The sequence below is a fragment of the Argopecten irradians genome, chromosome 12 (genome assembly GCF_041381155.1).
Source record: "Argopecten irradians isolate NY chromosome 12, Ai_NY, whole genome shotgun sequence".
Lineage (NCBI taxonomy): Eukaryota > Metazoa > Mollusca > Bivalvia > Pectinida > Pectinidae > Argopecten > Argopecten irradians.
The window spans coordinates 35,250,698-35,272,825 of NC_091145.1; the positions used below are offsets into that span (position 1 = coordinate 35,250,698).

Below are 22,128 nucleotides of genomic sequence, written 5' to 3' on the forward strand. Positions count from 1 at the left end.
GTTCAACTATTTAGATCAACTAAAATAACAAATGCATGAAAATTGAAAAACATATAGGTAACTCCAGTACTTTACTTCAAAACCAGATAGCTGCTTATTATTTCCAATGCTGTATATTTTGCCTTCTAAATTCCAAAATACAAGAAGTGCTTTGACACAATCATTAAATATATATTCACTGAATAGAAAACAATCAAACTAACAAACTTTATCATTGTATATTTATATTCACTTTGTCTAAAATTAATAATCTCTCTGATCTGCATTGCTTAGAATATGACAATTTCAAATACGTATAACCACATCAAACTACTGACTCGTAGATGAAGATTACATAACGGCACTAGCTATATATAATTACGATATTTTCATCTTAATATTTTCCAGAGCAATTTTATAATGGAGGTTGCAAATCCATGACCAAATTACCATGCATTTATTAGATTGACATGCCCCTGATATATTTGAAAGGCAGTTTGCTGTTACCGTATATCGTTTATTACGTAAGTAACACCCATCCTAATGTCATCTTATCTTCAGTATTTTCTGTTCCTGCTATGTACTCTTGATTATAGCATTAATTTCCAAAGACAATTAAATATTGTATGCTTATCTCAATATATATACGGCCAGGCTTCAATTTCAAATGCTGCAATAAAGCAAAACCAAATGATCACATTAGTTTTCGTAGATACAGTCTAAATATCATAAATTCAATAAAGTGAAATTATACAAGTCACATACAAATGTATTTCTTTGTGTTTTACATACTTAAAGCAGATTAAATTTAGATTAAAATGTATTCAGAATCTGTTACAACTTGTGTATACATATGAGGCTACTTCCACTTTAATCTATTAGTCATCAGTCTAAAAGCTGTTAAATATATAGACATTCCTATCTACTGCACTGCAATATGCCAATCCAGCAACCCTCTATAGCTATAAGAGAAAGAATTTATCCAACATTTGTAAAGTGCTTCATCTTTAACAATTTATTTTATTTAATCTAACTTGTAACAAGAGGCCCAGAGGGCCTGTATGGCTCATCTGGTTTGTAATGCCATTATGCCAAGTAGTGTTCTGAATACAGATTCATTGGGGTTTTTTTAGTGAGGGAATTTAAACATTTACCTCTATTTTCCCTATTGGGCCCCGCCCCTCCTGTCCCTGGGGAGAGTCAGAGCCAAACTTTATACAAACTCTGTTCCCCTTCCCCAGAAGATGTTTCTGGCAAAATTTGGTTGCATTCCATGCAGAACTCTATGACTAGTAGCGATTTAAAGGATTTACCTCTATTTTCCCTATTGGGCCCCGCCCCTCCTGTCCCTGGGGGGAGTCATAGCCAAAATTTGAACAAACTTTGTTCTCCCTTTCTCCAAGGATGTTTAATTTATGGATGGACAGATGAAAGGACAGATGCTGCACCATGACATAAGCTCATTATTTCCTACGTCGTAATTAAAAGCATCAAACAACACCGTAAACTGTATACAATGTAGTTTATATAGCAATAACTTTCAGTTCTAATGACTTCATAATTTTTTTGTAAACATCCATAGATGGCTAGTCAATCGTGTTTTGTATCTGAATTTGTCCATAATAGGGAACATGCAGCACATTCATATACAAATGAACATTAATTCTGGTATTCATGCTCTCTTCTGATTGGTCCAAAAATAGTGATGAAATTAGTAGTTTACAGAGAAGGGTAAACTGTGTCTAAAAGATGATTTGAACACCCTACTGACTCAGGATTTTGGGTTACTGGCATGGTCTAATAGCTGCTTTATTGAAGTCAAAATATTCAAGCAATAGATTACAGTACTTAATGCGTCTAACATTCCCTCAAACGCGTTCTAGATTCGTTTGCGTTTCTTTCGTTTAGTTTCGTTTGCGTTTTGTTTCGTCGAGCGTTTTTCGTTTGCGTTTCGCGTTTTCGTTCGTTTGCGTTTTGATTCGATTTCGTTTGCGTTCGTTTGCGTTTTGATTCGTTTGGGCTTTCGTTCGTTTAAGTTTGCGTGCGTTTGCGTTCCAATTCGTTTACCGGATGTTGTTCATTGATATTTGATTAGGAATAGTTGACTGCGCATGTGTTGGCTAAACTAAAGGTTGAGTCAATTGACGGTGTAGGCCGATAAATTTACGTGTTCTAGACAATGTAGCAAATATACACAAATAAAATTTTAAAAAATCCTTTTGTTTCTAGACATTAACTACATTTGGTACATATAACGTACACACATTGTTTGATAGTAAGGATCATTTGTATACCTTTCTGCAAGGACTTATATAGTACTAGCTATACAGGTGTATGTGCTACAGGGGGACAGGTACAATATACACTTGTAACACCCGCGGGGCTCGATAAAATTAAAGTGGACTGAAGGATTACAGACAGGTGTGAACTCACACCACAGGACGCCGTACTGCTGGTCATAATAACTGATCACTGGTGCATACATTATAACAACTTATATCCGACTCATCACTGTTAGCATTGGATCACATTTTTTTCTAGTAATACACAGTATTCTAATAATAAAATAACACATTTAATAATATATCACCAATCGCTTAATACAGTATTTAAAACGAATATTTTTTTTACATATTCTATGTAAAATTAAGAACGTACCGAAGTCAATAGATAATAAATCATAATTTACGTTTATATATACATAATCGTCCAACACGAACTGACAGTTGATACATTTAACTGTACATGTGTATTTCTGTATTTACACATATTCGTCATTGATATGATTGATCGTTGTATTTTAATTGGTATCCTGATGTAACAAAACATACGAGGAATAAAATCATCATAGAGCTGGTTTTCTGTAATTACTAGAATAACACAATATTGTTGTTTTTGTTGTATGATTTGGTACATGTACATGCACGGGGTCACGTATTATACATAGAAGTCTATAAGCTACACAAACATGTGAGGGGCCGTGCGCGTCTGAGGCTATCAGTGAGCTATTGTTCGTGGGTGACTGCACTTGACTAGGTGTAATACAAGTTGACAAAAAATCAAAATATGCCGCTGCCAAATAACAAATGGTATAAATGACAGCAGGTAAATCAAGAGGGGAGTGAAGATGGGGTGGGGTAGGGTGGGGTGTTGGTCCGTGAATTATAAAGCAAATATAAGACCCCCAACTGGGTCAGGTAAATGCTACAGGTGAGTATCCAATTTGATATCTATATAACGGGTACGAGGACCTCCTCTGGAGTCATATATATACATGTAATACATAAAAACCTAACCGCTAGACCTAGGGTTTATACTTGCAGTAGTCAAACGTACATGTTCACAATACCTACACTAAAACAAGAAATTCTTCTGAAGTGTTTTCTTTTCTGAAACTGATAATTTCTATAACACAGTATGTGTGACGAATTCAGAGCAGACTTATAGAAAATAGCATTGATTGAAGACTATTTGTACACATGCATGTTTTATAATTATTTTTAAAATCTCCCTTTATAAGTTAAAAATGTATTAATGCTTGAATATATATACGTAATCACATACGTATTGGTTATATATTTATAACATTAAAAAACAATTACATATTTTCTAAGACAAGATATATTTTTCATAATGATAACTCGTACTAAATCAAAATTGCGAACGTAATAATAATTATAGACATCGCTTTCAGAATCCGGATCACTATAAGCTACCGGAGTCCCGATCGACATTTATAATTGAATTCTGTCCTTCCGGTCACGCTTTCACTTCGTTTACGTTTTTCGTTTTTCGTTTGCGTTTTTCGTTTTTCGTTTAGCGCTTGACGAAACGCGTTTTTCGTTTTACGCTCTTCGTTTTTCGTTTGCATTTTTCGTTTTTCGTTTTCGTTTTCGTTTAACATTTCGTTTGCGTTTTGCGTTTCGCGCTCGTTTCGAGGGAACGTTACACGCATTAAGTACTGTAAGAAAGATGTATAGATTGTGTATCCCATGCTATAACTAGAGTAGATATTCCTATCTGAGGTCATACAGCAGTAAACCACTTCACTTTCACAAGATAAAAACTTACCTTAAATTTCGTGAGTTAGAACATTAAAGTACTTTGTGATTAATTGTATAAAACCTATATATATATATGTAGATGTGTACGATTGTCAGTAAGAGTCTTTGAACGTGAATTTATGTATCCGTGTATATCATGAAAGTAACGCAGATGTGAAATATCGTATGAACCGGTACACACACGAAAATAAAGTGGTTCAGTTGTTTAGAGCAATTCTATGAGTTTGAGTCATAGACTTAAATCATTTAAAGCTATGTAACAGTACCTCGGTCAATTGTATATAAACACAAGACAGGCTCACATGGTCTATCTATTTGGTTTTATTAATTTAACATCCTATTAACAGCCAGGGTCATGTAATAAGGACGTGCCAGGTTTGCTGGTGGAGGAAAGCCGGAGAAACTGGAGCAAAACCACCGGTCAGCGGTCAGTACCTGGCAACTGCCACACATGGGATTCAAACCCGCATCCCAGAGGTGGAGGGCTTGTGGTAAAATGTCGGGACATCTTAACCACTCGGCCACCGCAGCCCCACATGGTCTATCTAAAATACAAGACAGGCTGACATGGTCTATCTGAAATATAGTGTCAGATTACCAGACCAAATCAGACAGAATGGTAATATATGGCCAATATGACAAAACTGTCTGTGCTCAGCGAAAAGTGCATAATCCAATAATCTACACATATATCATGCCTATAGCAGATCATGCAAGCACTACAGAATTAGTATCTATGACAATCAGCAATAGACCATGCACTATGTCTAAGCTATAGATCAATGTACATCATTATAAGATATATACGTTACTATATTTATCATTTATTAACTTGCCAAAAGTGGTTAACACTATAAAGGGAACCTAATCTACAATAGTTCTAATAAAAAAAAGTCTTATTTCCAAATTTCCGGCTACATAGCCTTTGTTGAGGAAACACTCGGCAGCTTACTAGATTCAAGTCACTATCTTGTCTTTGAAACACTTTCACTACCATATATTATATATATAACCAAGTTATCTTTTTAACTTCATCATGCTGTATCAAAAATGTTTGACGCAAAAAAATCACATCAAATGTATTAGATATTGGACTAAAAAAGCAAATCTAAACATGCAATAAATGTAAAAACTAAGGTTCAATACAGCATTGTACAGTCATATTAAATAAGCAAAATCACAGATTAATTAAGATAGACAGTTAGCAATAGCAATATTATTCCATCAGTTGATTGTAACGTTAACATTTAACAAGAGGCCCAGAGGGCCTGTATCGCTCACCTGGTTTGTAATGCCAAGTAATGTTCTGAATAAAAGTTCATTGTTTCTTTTCTGAAGGAATTTGAATATTTACCTCTAATTCCCCTATTGGGCCCCACTCTTTCTGCTCCAGGGGGTCAAAGCCAAAATTTATACAAATTCTGTTAACCCCAAGGATGTTTCTGGCTAAATTTGGTTACAATCCATGCAGAACTCTAGGACAAGTAGCGATTTTTAGGATTTACCTCTATTTCCCATATTGAGCCTGCCCCTCCTACCCCCGGTGGGGATCAGAGCCAAAATTTATACAAGTTCTGTTCCCCTTCCCCCAAGGATGTTTCTGGCCAAATTTGGTTACAATCTATCCAGAACTCTAGGACAAGTAGCGATTTATAGGATTTACCTTTATTTCCCCCTATTCGGCCCCACCCCTCCTGCCCCTGGGGGGTCAGAGTCAAAATTTATACAAGTTCTGTTCCCCTTCCCCAAGGATTTTCCTGGCCAAATTTGGTTGCAATCCATGCAGAACTTTAGGACAAGTAGAGATTTATAGGATTTACCTCTATTACCCCTATTGGGCCCGCCCCTCCTGCCCCAGGGGGGTCAGGGTCACCATTTATGCAAAATCTGATCCCCTTCCCCTAAGGAAGTTTCTGGCCAAATTTAGTTGCAATCAATGCAGAACTCTAAGACAAGTAGCGATTTATAGGATTTACCTCTATTACCCCTATCGGGCCCCGCCCCTCCTGCCCTAGGGGGGTCAGGGTCACCATTTATGCAAAATCTGATCCCCTTCCCCTAAGGAAATTTCTGGCCAAATTTGGTTGCAATCCATGCAGAACTCTAGGACAAGTAGCGATTTATAGGATTTACCTCTATTACCCCTATTGGGCCCCGCCCCTCCTGCCCCAGGGGGGTCAGGGTCACTATTTATGCAAAATCTTATCCCCTTCCCCTAAGGAAGTTTCTGACCAAATTTTTTTCAAATCCATGCAGTACTTTATGACAAGTAGCAATTTAAAGGAAATGTTGACGGACGGACGACGGACGGACGGACGACAGGTGAGCTAAAAACCAGAAATCAAAAAGATTAAAAACACAATTAATCGAATTATTGAGTTGTACATGTTAAGTTTCAGTTAAACTGCTGAAAATAGACATAAACACCGATTCTCAAAATCAATTCTCAAAATCAACCAAAATTTCATCCCAAATGTACTAAAAACACAGGTGAAATATTTTCCCCAAGCTTTGTCCACATGTCCTCAGACTGATGCAGTTCAATTAGATGCGATTAACCTTGGGTTGTTATTCCCAAAATACCAGAACTTGTTTAATTATTTTCCCAATCTTTGCCCATGTGTTGTGATGGACACAAAAAGAGTACCTGGTAGCTTGATCAAATTTAAGTTTAATTGTATACAATAAAACATGTTTATAATTAACACGCTTATAACGAATCATGATTAAGACCAAGCAGTTTTCATTTCCCAGTCAAGGTTCATGTAAGATGTTGGTATAATGTGTATAACGTACTATGCTTATAGCAGAGTGATTTCATTGGACCCAGAGGTTTGTTTTAATTGTGTTTTACTGTACATGTTACTTTATATTTATCAAATATTGACGATGACGACGCCAGAAAAGCAATATCTTATACATTAGGTCTGGCCTTCCTTGACTGTTGATGCATCAGGAAATTTCTGGACTTCGTGAGAAATCCACTTTATCCTGTTGTGAATGTTTCATCTAGTATTCTGGGCTCTCCTGAAATAATTCTATGAAATTATTCTGGACTCACCTAAAAAGTTGCTGTTTTGTATATTTCGACATAATAATTACAGTAAAACCCCGTTATATTGCCACCTGTTTTACCGCCAAACACGCTTATCGCCATGAATTTATTCAGAATGGATTTCCCTCCATACAAATACACCCATTATATCGCCAAACCCGCCTACCGCCATCGGCCATCATATTTGCGGAACAAATGATTAAAACACAGTGAACACAGTGAAATCAATTAACAATATGGGTACACCTTTGTTATTGTTTTACAGGTAGGTATCGCAAGTTGTGGTGAATAAAACTCACTTCTGTACATGTGTTTTACGTACTATCGTAACGTTAGTTATTTATTGACAAAAAGGAACCCACAAGTCTATTTCTCGATATCGCCATTCGTTTAATTTGGACCATAAAATGCAACTAGCAATTTCAAGAGTGATACAAATATAACGTACGTGCAGAAGAATTCGCCGTTTATTATTAAGATCAAATTGTCGTCTGAGTGCCGTTTACTACCAGAGTACCTGTTTTGATATTTGTAGACATGTGCGCGGAAGTGAGGTCACGACCGCACTGCGTTTGTTCATAACTTCTATTCTTTGTTTCCGGGCGGGATTTCCTGTGATAAAAATATCATGTAACCGAGAAAATCCCAGCTAGCAGGAAACTACGGTACGATACGTTGTAGCACAAACGTAAAGCCGACATATTTATTGAAAGACTACTATCGAAATTACTTTAATTTTGGAACTGTTCATATTACAAAATACGAAGTGGCCGTACACTACACAGACTGACTAGAAAGTCTGTTTCAGTACGGCACAGGGGGGCTACCTATATTTAGGCCTAATTTAGATTTCAACGACAAATCCAATATACCGCCAAACTCAATATATCGCCAAAATCTAGGAAAACAGAAGGTGGCGATATAACGGGGTTTTACTGTATATAATAACCTGCTCACCTTAACCCAGTGTCTGTGATGTGGTAACAGCCGGACAGACTCAAATACTCCAGGATACGAGGGTTGGGGTCATTGTTCACCAGGTCAAGGTCATTATCACAGATATTCACATTGTCAGAGATCAACGTTATTGTGTCCTGGACTGAACCAGGTGGTGATGTGTTTATGTCTGCGTTAGATTCATCACATGTAGTCCTTTTGGGTTTCTTTGATTCATAAAACCTAACAGTAGTCTGATGTGAATGAGAATCATCTGCTTCCTGTAAATGTTTGGCAGACATTGTACAGTGACCACATTTGTTTAAACATGGAGAAGACTCCTCCTGTGAATTAGGCTTCATTGTCTGTTTTGTGAATGATCCATCATCAGGTGTCACTGGATCAAACACTATTGTAGAATCTGTCTCAGAAGGTCTCTCTTGGCTTGCCTGTTCAGTTTTGTCTGGACCAAACTTCATCAGGTTTTCCAGGTAATCACAGGCGTGTTCCAGAGCCTGATTCACAATGACATCACTCAGGCCTTCAGCATTCACATTGACATCGCTCTGGCCTTCACCATTCACATTGACATCGCTCTGGCCTTCACCCATCACATAATGTTCTGGATGACTGGGCTTATCTACCAAATTGTCATTGCTGTTTGTAAGATGAACGGTATTGTCATCGATGTTTCTGTTGATCTTAGCATCAACAGTAGACTCTGTAAATGTAGAACCATACTTTCCTACCTTATCATCACAATCATGTCCAGCAGATTGTTGGCCTTTTCTTTCATTTTTCTCAGGTTCACAATTATCGTCAACTTTTCCATTTTTGACTTTACAACAGTTACCACATTTCCCAGCCTCCTTTTCACCTTTTTCGTTACTTTCAGTGTCGTTTTTCTCCAGTTTGCTCCCCAACATATCCTCACCAGACACACCATTAAAGGATGTAGACAGCCTCTGTAGAGTCTTATCTGTTATGTTAAAGCAGCCTCCAAGATTGAGATGTCTTAGCTTTGATCCACATCCTTTTCTACCGAGTCTGAAGGGAAAAATCAAATGTCAAAAGTTTGTCACAAAATGATTCTTCACATATAATACATAGCTTTAGAGTAAAGGGAGATAACCTCCTTGAAAAATCAAGGGGAAATTGTTTGCTGCCTAAAACTAGTTTTAGAGTTCCAAACCAGTAATATAAACTAATGATCCATCTACTTTACTAATATCAAATAGTTTTTTTAGTTAGATGGAAATCAAAGCTTCTTGATTGGGCAGTATATATAAAATTATACTTAACCGTCTGAACAAATAGAAAATATCCAGGAGAAACTCTAAAGCATCAACGTCTTGCTGTAAGTTCATGTGTTTTGTGGTTCATCTTTTAGGTCAACATTACCATTTGTTTTTCAAGAGGAAACCAGGTTAAGTTTTGATAATAAGTTTGTACATTTAATTAAAACCATTATCTTTAAACATAAAGTAGTTATTGGAAGCAAAGAAGTAGATATGATAGGACCAGTATTTGGCCTTAATTTTTCAGGCCGAAAAATATTAACTCTGATCCACATCAATTTCACATCAATAAATACTCTCATACTTGCCATTCATCAAAACATTTTATAACCACGTACATGATGTGCTCCACTTCACTTATGACGTTATCAAATTGATTGTTTTCCTCTTCTCCCCAAATTTTGCTAGAAATTCATCATCTTTAGGTTAGAAAAGGCTTGAAATGGATTTGGCCGCCACCTTGGAGCAACTTTATATTTTGCATGGACATGCATAAATACACGATACACAACATGTAAAAGTCTCTTTCTGCTCCACGAAGGCGGCCACATTCATTTTTAGAGAAAACCACTCAAAAAGTATGATTTTTCAAGGATTTTGTGAAAAATGGCGGGAAATTGCATGTTGATGACGTCATAGTGAACATATTTGGCACATGCAGGATATTTTCGGGATGCGTTAGCAAATGTATTCAACTGTTATATGGCAAAATATGTTGTTCTTTACTGGAGAATTAATTTTGCGGCCATATTCAAGTCTTAACGTACCTTCTCCTTTTTTCTGCAGAGAATACGTCATACTCACCCCTTAAAGGCTATGTCAGATATCCTCGTTTGGGACAAGTCGAGAATTTCTAGGTTAGGACATTGAGACAGAATCTTGTACAGCTGGAGAGGAATAAACAAGTTAGAATTAAAGGAATAATATAGTTACTCAGCATGATTTGACATAGAAATTATAGTTTTAAACACAGCTAGTTCACTAGTAATCTGTCTTTGAAATATTGCAATATCACAGAGGGATCGTTTGGTTAACTTCAGTACGTGACAAATGCTCAACATAGGATTCAAACTTGTAACCCAGAGGTATCCAGCAGTGAATGGTTTACAACACTCTAATCAAGTGAAAGTTTGATAGTTTCTCTGCCTTCCTCCACGTTACTTCTCTATTGAAAAACTTTTTTTAACACGAGGACTTTTCACATAAATACTACATTTTGTCCAAACTCAAGATGGATGATTCTCTGAAGTTCTAATTTTTCAACTAAATTAAGTATGAAGCAGTATAATTAAGGACCGATGAGAACCTACACATACAATATGAGAAAGATCCCTTTTACATATTTTTGAAAATAGTAAGAAACTTCAACTGCCATAATCTAAGATGGTGCTTGTAAGGCCATATTTTTTTTCCTGTCTGTTAGTAATAATATGAGCGATCAAGGAAAACTTGTTCATAACATTTGGAAAAAAAATTTTTTTGGCATTTTCTGAGAAATATCCATAACAAAACTTGTTAAAAGATATAATACCTCACCCAAGGGCAGACTAAACAAGGTCATAAACAGACATACCAGGCCATTAACAAGGTCATGGACAGACATACCAGACCATTAACAAGGTCAAGGACAGACTTACCAGATCATTAACAAGGTCAAGGACAGACTTACCAGACCATTAACAAGGTCATGGACAGACTTACCTGGTCATTAACAAGATCAAGGACAGACTTACCAGGCCATTTACAAGGTCAAGGACAAACTTACCAGGCCATTAACAAGGTCAAGGACAGACTTACCAGGCCATTAACAAGGTCATGGACAGACTTACCAGGTCATTAACAAGGTTAAGGACAAACTTACCAGGTCATTAACAAGATCAAAGACAGACTTACCAGGTCATTAATAAGGTCAAGGCCAGACTTATCAGGCCATTAACAAGGTCAAGGACAGACTTACGAGGCCATTAACAAGGTCAAGGCCAGACTTGCCAGGCCATTAACAAGGTCAAGGACAGACTTACCAGGCCATTAACAAGGTTAAGGACAAACTTACCAGGTCATTAACAAGGTCAAGGCCAGACTTATCAGGCCATTAACAAGGTCAAGGACAGACTTACCAGGCCATTAACAAGGTCAAGGCCAGACTTGCCAGGCCATTAACAAGGTCAAGGACAGACTTACCAGGCCATTAACAAGGTCAAGGCCAGACTTATCAGGCCATTAACAAGGTCAAGGACAGACTTGCCAGGCCATTAACAAGGTCAAGGACAGACTTGCCAGGCCATTAACAAGGTCAAGGCCAGACTTATCAGGTCATTAACAAGGTCAAGGACAGACTTACCAGGCCATTAACAAGGTTAAGGACAAACTTACCAGGTCATTAACAAGGTCAAGGCCAGACTTATCAGGCCATTAACAAGGTCAAGGACAGACTTACCAGGCCATTAACAAGGTCAAGGCCAGACTTGCCAGGCCATTAACAAGGTCAAGGACAGACTTACCAGGCCATTAACAAGGTCAAGGCCAGACTTATCAGGCCATTAACAAGGTCAAGGACAGACTTGCCAGGCCATTAACAAGGTCAAGGACAGACTTGCCAGGCCATTAACAAGGTCAAGGCCAGACTTATCAGGTCATTAACAAGGTCAAGGACAGACTTACCATGTCATTAACAAGGTCATGGACAGACATACCAGGCCATTTACAAGGTCAAGGACAGACTTACCAGGCCATTAACAAGGTTAAGGACAGACTTACCAGGCCATTAACAAGGTCAAGGACAAACTTACCAGGCCATTAACAAGGTCAAGGACAAACTTACCAGGCCATTAACAAGGTCAAGGACAGACTTACCAGGCCATTAACAAGGTCAAGGACAAACTTATCAGGCCAGTAACAAGGTCAAGGACAGACTAACCAGGCCATTTACAAGGTCAAGGACAAACTTACCAGGCCATTAACAAGGTCAAGGACAAACTTACCAGGCCATTAACAAGGTCATGACAAACTTACCAGGCCATTAACAAGACCTTTACTGTATCCAAGGTAAAATGACTTGACATGAGACCCTACTCTTGGTAAGAGGTGTTTTACTAAGGATGTTAGCATGGCCGCCTCTTTACGGATCTGTAAACAATCATCATGTTTTTATTAGAAATGTATGCATCACATAAATATACTTTTATAAAAATCTATCTTAATCCTAGCTATTCTATATTAGAGAGTTACCTTCCTTGCCAGTGGGTTTTCATTGTGATAGCATAATTTTAACGTATAACTCATTAGCATAGTTATCTCTAAAAAGTATGAAGTTATGCTCGGAAACACACCATGTGATAATCAATACCTATACGCAGACAACTCAGTAATACACAAATACATATATTAATTTGATATGCCTACATAATAACAATGATAATTAAGAGCAAGTTGTTTTGTATGCCTTTATCATGTAATACTTGACACTATAACTTTGTTATGTAAAGGCATAAATTTCAACTATGATTTTATCAAACCAGTTTTGTCACCATGAATTATTCTGATTTCATTTCAAAAGAATTTAATATAGCGTTATCTTTTGAGAATTTTGTTTATTTACGATTTGTCCTGAAATGGAACATGCTAAAAAGGTTCACAGAGAACCTAGCATTGAAATTTATAAAGTATTCCTCTAGTAACCAAAGACTGACATGTTATAAACACTAGTAAACATAATATACAATTATTCATGCATAGACACTTTGAAGTAACAGAGCTCCACATAATAAATTAAGTCAAAGGGTTTTTAACCCCTATTTTTCAACTCAATGCTGATTTTACTACCCCAAAAATAGTTCAATGAAGAAATTGAAACTTTCAAAAAGTAGTTTACCCCTTTCTTTGATTTCAATGCTGATTTTGCCTAGAAATTGATTTAATTAGATTTACACATCTAAAACAACATTTTAATTCATCATATAACGGAATTCTAACCTATTTTATATTCAGTTTTATTTCATGCCTGGCCTTTGAAACAATCCAATGGTTAAATTGTTCCCCAGATTGATTTTGCTTTGCGACTAAAACTGGTTAGAGTATTGGCTCATTCTACTCATCTCGATTATTTGTATCATATAATAGGATTTATTATCATAATCATACATTATGTACTATATATAGTAGTAGGTAGATTTTACATATTCTATATATTTTTAGGTATTTATAGTTTCATGCACGAGAGGCATTCTAAAATGAAAACGTTTCTAACAAAAATGAAAACTTTTATATTTAGTTCTACTTCTTTTTGCTTCTGTCGATGAACTAAAGTTCAAGAACACTTTAGCTCAGATAAAACTAGTATTCAATTGATGCATAATTGAAATTAAAGCATCAGTCATCACTGATATCACAGATAAAACTAATGGTGTCAATTTTCATCCCCCCTCATGCCCGAGAGGTCTCAAATGATAAAAGATCAGCATCATCCAAATGTTTATATAGAAAGACAAGAGCAATATCCGAAAATTCCAAATGGTTAGAAATTAAACTTTTGTTTTCAGCTTTTTCTTGGAAATATTTATGCATAATTTTTTAAAACAATGCATATTTAATTTTCTAATGCGTTTTTCTGTAATCCTAATGCGCAATTACTACACATCTTATCTGGCGCTCTGAAGTAACTAAGTTATGTTCAAGTACACTTTGGAAGTGATATATAGGCATACAAAAAAAACTAGTTTGAACAGGGTCTTAAACCTGAAGGAAAGACAGAAACAGCCCTGACCTGTTTGTCTTCTGTACACTCCTCATCTACAATGCCGTCACTCTCATCTCCCCCGGACTCGTCTTGATCGGCATCCTCATCGATCATCTCCTCGCACAAGACATCAGCCATCAGTTCCTCTGTGACGTTCACCTTATCCTCCTCCTCCTGACTGTCCAGTCTTGGGACAAATGACCATTGACCTGCCAAGTGGACACAGATGAAACATATAAGTGATATGCTACAATTATAGTGAAAAACATTCCAGGCAGCCCCCTGTTGATATGGGTATTTGGAAAATATCTTCACATTTGCATTATGCATGTTTAGTATGACTACCACAGCTTTAAAATTAATTTCAAGAAAAAAATTTTTTATCCTGAAATATATAGTACATCCTTGATTTAGTTGTAATATTTTTTTCTTTCTAATTTTGCAAATTTAAGTTGCAAGGATAACCATCCGAAATATACATAAATTAACTGTATTGGAAAATTTTTTGTCATTTTCTGACCATTTTTGATAGTTTTTGTAAAAGAAAAATATGAGTGTGTATGTAGATACATGTACATCAGGTACATCTTTAAAGATGCTCCACCGCCGACAGTGCATAAATGATATTCATTATTTGAACAATATTTGGTATTCAATCGTGTGTATGTATGTCTAATTAACACAATTTTTTTTATATATATTTTCATTTTGCTTTTGGTGCATGCGCAATCAGTACTTCATTCCATATAGGACATAATGCGTTGGAATTTTTTCGGGATGCAATTAATTATTTTTCATATTTTTAACTTGACGTAGAATTAAAAGCTCAAACTTTTCAATGGTGGTAATGGTGTAAAGTAAGTAATTTTTGTAACTGAAGAAAAATACTAAATCGTCTGCTCCTGTTTTTGATAATGAAAAAATACTATTTGTCAGCGGTGGAGCACCTTTAATAAAATATATAATTTTTTCGAGGATGTGCTCTATGCTTTCTAGATGAAAACTTTGCAAAAATGGCCAAAATTAACAAATTTTCCACATTTTCAGAATATTTGCAATGATACCTACTATCATACCTATTTTATACTCTATATTTGACAATCAAAAATTTCATCACTAAGAACAGGCTTGATATTTAATGGATTTGGGGGCCAAAAAGCGCCCAAACCATATGTAGTCCTTTTTCAGATACTCTTTTATGCACAAGACTGTATATTTATCTCTAATATTTAATTTCAAGTACAGTCTAAAGTCATCAAAACTTCTTGGTTTGTATTAATGTCCAAATATAATGATGATCTCCCTTTGAATACAAAACCAAATTGCTACCATGTAATTTATGGTGAAATGAAATAATTGGCCTCATTCTTTAAAAGATCATTAGGTTAACAACCATTTCAAACTAAGATAGAATAATTCATTGTGAAACAAACTGGACAAAATTCTATAAAATTATAAAGTATTCCATTCTTGACCTAATTGGCGATTTTAGAGAAAACGTAATGACAGATTTGGCAGCAAATGAAAAATAAGAAATTTGCTAACTATTAGCAATCAAATCATCTTCTGAACAACTTTGGTTCTGACAGTTAAAAAATCTACTCACCAACAACAATATTTTGACATAACTATAAATGCTAATATAAATGCTAACACCTTTTTTTTGACATAACTATAAATGCTAACACCTTTCCTTTGTACAGAAAATAAGCCTGAACTAAACATTTAATATCACAATGATTTTACCCATAGCCCACTGTACAGGTAGGATGGTTGTCCACAAAGAACCATCAGTAGCTAGTTCATTCCAGCGTTGTGACACCTGAGCACAGCTACAGAGCTGACGAGGATCGAGATGGGAGAAGATTTTCAGCATCAGTTCCTGCGGTAGAGTATCGATTCCCCGGTATTCCACCTCCTTCTCAGACTTTTCCAGTTCCTCTTTCTCCTGGATGTCATCACCTGCCAATCAAACATGGAAATACATTTTTATATCTTTAATATCAATAACTATTACAGATAGTTTGCCGAGTCTATTTTTATATTCAACATTCCTCAATATAAATTTCCATAGGAAAGCATTACCCTATTTCAGCAAAAATAAGACTTCTCCTGCAAATAAGACCCCCACCTATTTTAACAAATTTCCAGAATTTGGTGGGGGGGGGGATGTCTGAAAATAAGATCCTCAACTATTTTCCTGTTTACTAGAAGTTGAATTTGATCAATGGAATAATTATAAACATGAAATGATTGTACAGAGTTTAAGGAATGTTCCTTTATTTTATGATGTTCACCTCAAATTCTGTAATGCTTCCCTAAGGCTATTCGAAGTGAAGGAATTCCTTAAAATGAAGGACTGTTGATGAAACACAGCCCTGATATAGGTTCAATGTTTATTCTATCCAAGCAAGATAATGTTAGGTGATTATTTTCGATGTACAGGTACCTTCTGTAGAGGAAGATACTCACCGAAGCAAATCCATCTCCACTCTCAATGGAAGGATGCTCAACAACTACTAAAGGTTAAACCAGTATTTAACAAAACATTAATTGTGCCTTGTGGGGTTTTTTTTTTAGAATTATTAGCCATAGTAGACGACTGCTCACATCATGTTGAATAACTCTGAAAACACTCAATAAATGTAATTCAGTTTTAGGACAAAGGATCTCACACAATCGCCTATGGTATTTCAAAATTGTTAAATCTAATTTTGAGGAAAACAAGGGAGATTTTCAAGGTTAACTGTTGTTAGATACATACACATCAATTCTGCTTCCTTCAGTTGCTTCTGTCCTGTAGCTATTGAGTGATGCATGAGGACCTCGTTCTTGATGTTACAGAGCTCATCGTAACTAAAGTATTTTATCAACATCGGCTGAAATATCTGTAACATCAGGGTAAACAGATAATATTAACAAAAGATTCTTAACGAAAAATGAAAATATGGTGAAATGGTCCAGAAAAAGATAAAAAAAAATGAGTATGTCAGTATCTCCATCTTAGAAAGACAAAAGACGCTAATTTGTACTGATATCACAGAAACATTGATATCTACATCTTGTGTTATTCATCTCAATAAACTGAAATAGTGTATAACACTTTGTATTGCCTATACTCTGTACCAATTTATAACTATAGAAATGCATATAGGACATTCTAATGATCTAGCCTGATGATTTGTCAGACAATTTGACAAAAGAACAAAGGTCCATTTTTTTTTTTTTTTTCAAATCAGTATAAAAATAATGGTGAGAATGGCAACTGCCCAACATGGGATTCAAACCTGCACCCTAAAGGTGGAGGGCTTGTGGTAATATCGGGACATCTTAATCACTCCGCTATCACTACCCCATTTAAAAGAAAATAAAATTCTTCACAGAAACTCTTACAATAAGAAATAGCAAAACTGAACCCACCATTTGTTTAATTTTGAATCCCAAACACATAATGATGCTGTCAATATCATAAGACTATGAGTGTCATTCAATGCTAAGTTTCAAAGAAGAAGCTGTTTATATGACAGTTGCCATATTGACCCCTTTTAGCCCCACGTATCAGGCCCCCACAGGGTCAGCCCCACAATTTGTATAATTTTAATACCCACCCTAAAAGGATGCTACCAATGCATTATGAGTGCAATGCCATGCTTATTTATGTGAAAATAGCCAAATTTACCCCTTTTGGCCCCACCTCTCAGGCCCCCAGAAGTTTAGCCCCACCATTTGAACAATTTTCAGTCAATACCCCATAGGGAGGCTACCAGTCAAATTTTGTTAAAGTCTGACCAGCGGTTAAGGATAGGAGGTCAATGGTTGATCGACAGACGAGGCAGTATTATAAAAATAGTGACATCAATGCTTAAAAGATGACAACAAATTGTAGAGTTGATCGATGCCAACCTCTTCTTCCTCCTCCATGTGAGGGAGGAAGTTGTTGGTGAAGTCCTCCAGAGCCTTCCTAAGTTTGATGCCATAGTTTATCCTATCAGCATCAGTCTTTTCAGTACACTTGTACCCATCCTGGAACAGGTTCAGCATCTCTGTCAGTCTGTTGTCCGAGTGACAGTTACAGACAGCATGGTTTTTAATGGACAGACACTTGAGCTTCTCCTTCAGCTTGTTCATGATGAACTGATTCTCCACTTGTTCGTGGTTATGGAACTCTCTGAATGTGTTACATAGGTTCTCCAGTAATGAAGTCAGGTGCCCAACATTTGTGAAGTTGATGTCAGAAACCTGAAATGAAATACACATTTCATCTTAATGAAATACATTTATTTCGAAAGTCATTTATGAACAGATTTGAAATCATTTCTACTAAAATCTTACACAGCTATGATCTCATGTTTAATCATATGAAGTTAGCTTCTCAGTTATTGGTCAGTTATGAAATTCAATAAAAGGGAGTGCGGCAGTTTCTTAAATTTGTTTTGCAATTATGATTCTTTTTATTAGGTACTTTTACTGATAAAATTGTTCACTTAATATGGCAAATATTAATATTTGTTACTTTTATTCTACCTATAAAAGGAGCTGGTTGATGGAGTTTGTACATATATATAGTGTTAATATGTTTTCTATCATTCAGCTGACGGAGCAAGTTTTTTTGGCTCAGTTGTCAGAGTCATAGATTTTCACACCAGAGACTTGGGTTTGATTCGTGGTCAGGGCAAAATGACATACCAACATGCTAAATACCTATGGTTGGTGTATCATTGTAAAACATCCCATTTGACACAAGTTTAGTGTTTGTATTCAAACGAATAATCATACCCTACCTCCACTGTGTTTCTACAATTATGAAGTCCATTCTATTGCCAGTAGTATTGTAAGCCCTGATGTGATCCACATCAGGCACTTTCAGGCTGATAAAAATATATTTTGGGATAATATCAATATTTAAATCAGTCTGTTTAAATGTATTGTTCAGACAACTATGATCAATATTCATTTTTGAAGTTAAAGAAATCAACAAACTTTGACATTGACTTACCCGCCTGTCGTTTTACAGACTGAGCTATAAGGAAATGACCCCTGGCGCAACGCTAGAAGGCGACCTCACTACACACACTATGTATAACTGTTATATAAAACTAAAGCCTACAACACTTTTGTATAAATAACTTAATCGTTAGTGGATTGTTTTCATGCGTAGAATCCTACGTGTTATTTTGGTTGAAGTAAATATAAATTATCAATTATAGAGAGATTTTATAATACTTAATTATTTTTTTATTCGAAGGCCATGCGAAAGCGAACAGCCAATATTAAGGACGAGACGACCTGGACCGATTGGGACTTTTTCATATTCTAATTTAAATCATTTTGTTTTTATGATAAGCGATCAGTCAGAGTTAACAGATGTCCTCGAAGCGGAACTTCCAAATAATAGGCCCACTGAGAACTTTTTAGCAAGTTTCTCTTTCCATGTCATCATCTTCACGTTATTCACCCGAGATTCGTAGTTAACGCAATCGTCAACTATTGTACATGAAATAATTCAAACCACTTCTGATAGACGTATATGCATACCATGTTTACGTATTTTTGTACTAATTCCTTCATTCTAGAATGAGGAATAGTAAATACATCCACCTCGTCAGGCCAAGACTTCGGCGCCATGTTGTGTGTTTTGATAGGAAGTATTGATAAAATCTCGAAGAATCTCGTCGAACTCTCGTGTGATTGTGACGCGTCGTGTTGCTATGGTCGCTCGTGCGGTGTCGCGGCATATCAAAACTTTATAGATTAGTGAGTCTTGTACAGCAGTTTCTTAACTTGAAGTATCCGGGCAGAGCGTTGAAGATGGCCCGAAACTATCCTGCGAGTACGCAGATACAAAAGTTTTTAGAAGAATCATACAATAAGGAGCGTGATGCAAGGCTAGGATGGTACATAAAAAAGACTGACAAGTCTAGTTCCATGGCAGAGTCCAAACAGTCGGAGGTGGCTAGAAGGAAAATACAAAACGCACCGAAGCCTGCCGAGGATTTATTAACCAAATTACCCGAAGACAGAACACCACAACGGTTCAATAAGAAAAAGTCCAATTTTCAGGATGTTCCATTTATGGAGAAAAATTCCGGCGAAATGTTGAATGTCGCGATGCTTCCAGTTATAGCTAGCGTAAAGAATAAGCTGTATGATGGGTTCACGAAAGAAGGAAAGGGTCGGTACCAGTATCTGTGTGATAGATACAAGGACAGTCCAGAGGACAAATTCCAATTCCCTCTCCTTAGTTCTTGGGAATATGGATGGCGGTTGGCAGATGTTGTGAAGAAAAATGAAATTAAGAAACCTGCATTTGGACGTACAAGGATAGTATCGGATACCTTTTACACAAGAACTGGCATCCCCTCTAATCCGGATTACGAAGAAAAATGGTAACTTTAAATTTATTGTCAAAGGTCCATAATTCATTTTTGAATTAATGATAAAGTCTTCTGCAAAAGTATTATGTAAAAACACGATTAAAGCATTTTGTGATATCATTTGTGAAACAAAAAACTTGTGTCGTCGTCCGTTAGCTGATGTTTGTGACAGTGTTCGTGTACAGTCGAATGAATGGATATTACGTGATTCCCAGTATCGTGTAGGATATGATGAGGAAGGTGTTGATCTTCATGTTGGAAAGAGGGGAACCTATACGTATACAGCCGTTTTTATCTGTGATGAAACTGTGTCTTATTGTTTGTTATCTATAGGAGTGATGTGTTTATTTTACTTAATTAACTTTTATAGCAATCAATTATAAATGGAATTTTCAATATTTGAGAAATTTTATATTTAAAAATGACACTTTTAAATTAATTTTATTTGCTCAACGTAGCATATTTTCTAGTATTTGTTGTGTGTATTGTTAATCGTAATGCAATATGAACTTATGTACATATCATGCGTGGATATTATATACATATATCATAATGAAGTAGAGAAAATTCATCCATTTCTCTTTTCAACCCTTAATCAGTGCCGTCCGTCCAAAACTGGCAGATTTTGTCCTTTATTGTAAATACTTGTATATAAAACGTTTGTACATAAGGTTTTTAATGGCGTAGAGCTATATCTGGGCTTCTGTATACTTAATGTAGGTTTTATACTTGTACAATATTATCAGCCTCACAACATGACAGAAAAACTTGCATAAAAACTGAAAAAAAAATAGTTTGGTTTCTTTTTGTCTGTACCTCTAAAACTACCCGTAGGTGAAGGTCTACGTGTCCGGGACAATGAATAAAAGCCACATTCAGTATTCAATGGACTACCTATCGGCTATAAACACAATCAATTATTAAAATGGCACACTGACACACAGGCAATTGAGTGTAGTTGCGTGATTTTGCTTTGAATGGGACCTACACCGATATCTTACCTGCTGGCGTCTTTTATTATTTAGCCTGTACCAATGTTAACCAAGGACTCCCGTCAAATTAAGTTTATCGTGCACGTATGTACTTGTATGGAATGACAATTTAAGGTTTTCAAGATCTCCGTTCAGGTTTTTATTAATTATTCATGGATTGATAGCAGAACCAGTATTTATACAGCGTTATTCTTGTATAAATGACCGTATCCTTTAGTGTAGCTAACATTCGAATTATGTTGTAGGTATTTGTGAAAAGGGGTATTAGTTTACGCAGAAGTTTATAGATAGCTTTATTTGTGTTAGCTTTTCATTATCTGTGTTCTTACTAAATAGTGTGTGCATTGAATGCATTACGTTTTGAATGAGTGATCAGTCCAGGGTCGATAGTTCGATAGCTGTTCTGTATATATATGCACATAGATCCTTAGTACAAATATTCCACCAGCCCGTATTTTGTAAATATATAGATCGACCAGATACTTGTGTCAACTTGTTTCATATATGTACATGTAAACGTTATATATATATATATATATATATTGTAAAAGTGTTTTAAATTTGAAAAAAAACCAAATTGTTGTGCTATCTACCGTACCACTTATCCTGAGCAATGACGAAACGTCACTATCGATAACTAAACAAACTATCAATGGTTGACGACAGTGTAATTACTTGTACTTCTGTTACCGATC

The 22,128-nt window shown here is 36.0% G+C and overlaps 2 protein-coding genes across 2 annotated transcripts in view; one reads left to right on the plus strand and one right to left on the minus strand.

Moving 5' to 3' along the window:
- LOC138304772 (F-box/LRR-repeat protein 5-like) overlaps window positions 1-19,755 on the minus strand; it is an 81,296-nt gene extending 61,541 nt beyond the window's left edge. The window contains exons 1-8 of the mRNA XM_069245036.1: window positions 19,603-19,755; window positions 17,971-18,306; window positions 16,832-16,955; window positions 15,814-16,029; window positions 14,095-14,276; window positions 12,345-12,458; window positions 10,137-10,219; window positions 8,056-9,081 (exon numbers count right to left, since the gene is read on the minus strand). Coding sequence (XP_069101137.1) covers window positions 8,056-9,081; window positions 10,137-10,219; window positions 12,345-12,458; window positions 14,095-14,276; window positions 15,814-16,029; window positions 16,832-16,955; window positions 17,971-18,306; window positions 19,603-19,692 — 2,171 coding nt within the window. The 5' untranslated portion in view covers window positions 19,693-19,755. The remainder of the gene's footprint in view (window positions 1-8,055; window positions 9,082-10,136; window positions 10,220-12,344; window positions 12,459-14,094; window positions 14,277-15,813; window positions 16,030-16,831; window positions 16,956-17,970; window positions 18,307-19,602) is intronic.
- Window positions 19,753-21,234, plus strand: LOC138304773 (protein SPMIP1-like). The gene has a single exon (XM_069245037.1). The coding sequence runs from the start codon at window positions 19,876-19,878 to the stop codon at window positions 20,455-20,457; it is 582 nt and encodes a 193-aa protein (XP_069101138.1). The 5' UTR covers window positions 19,753-19,875; the 3' UTR covers window positions 20,458-21,234.
- The last annotated feature ends 894 nt before the right edge of the window (window positions 21,235-22,128 follow it).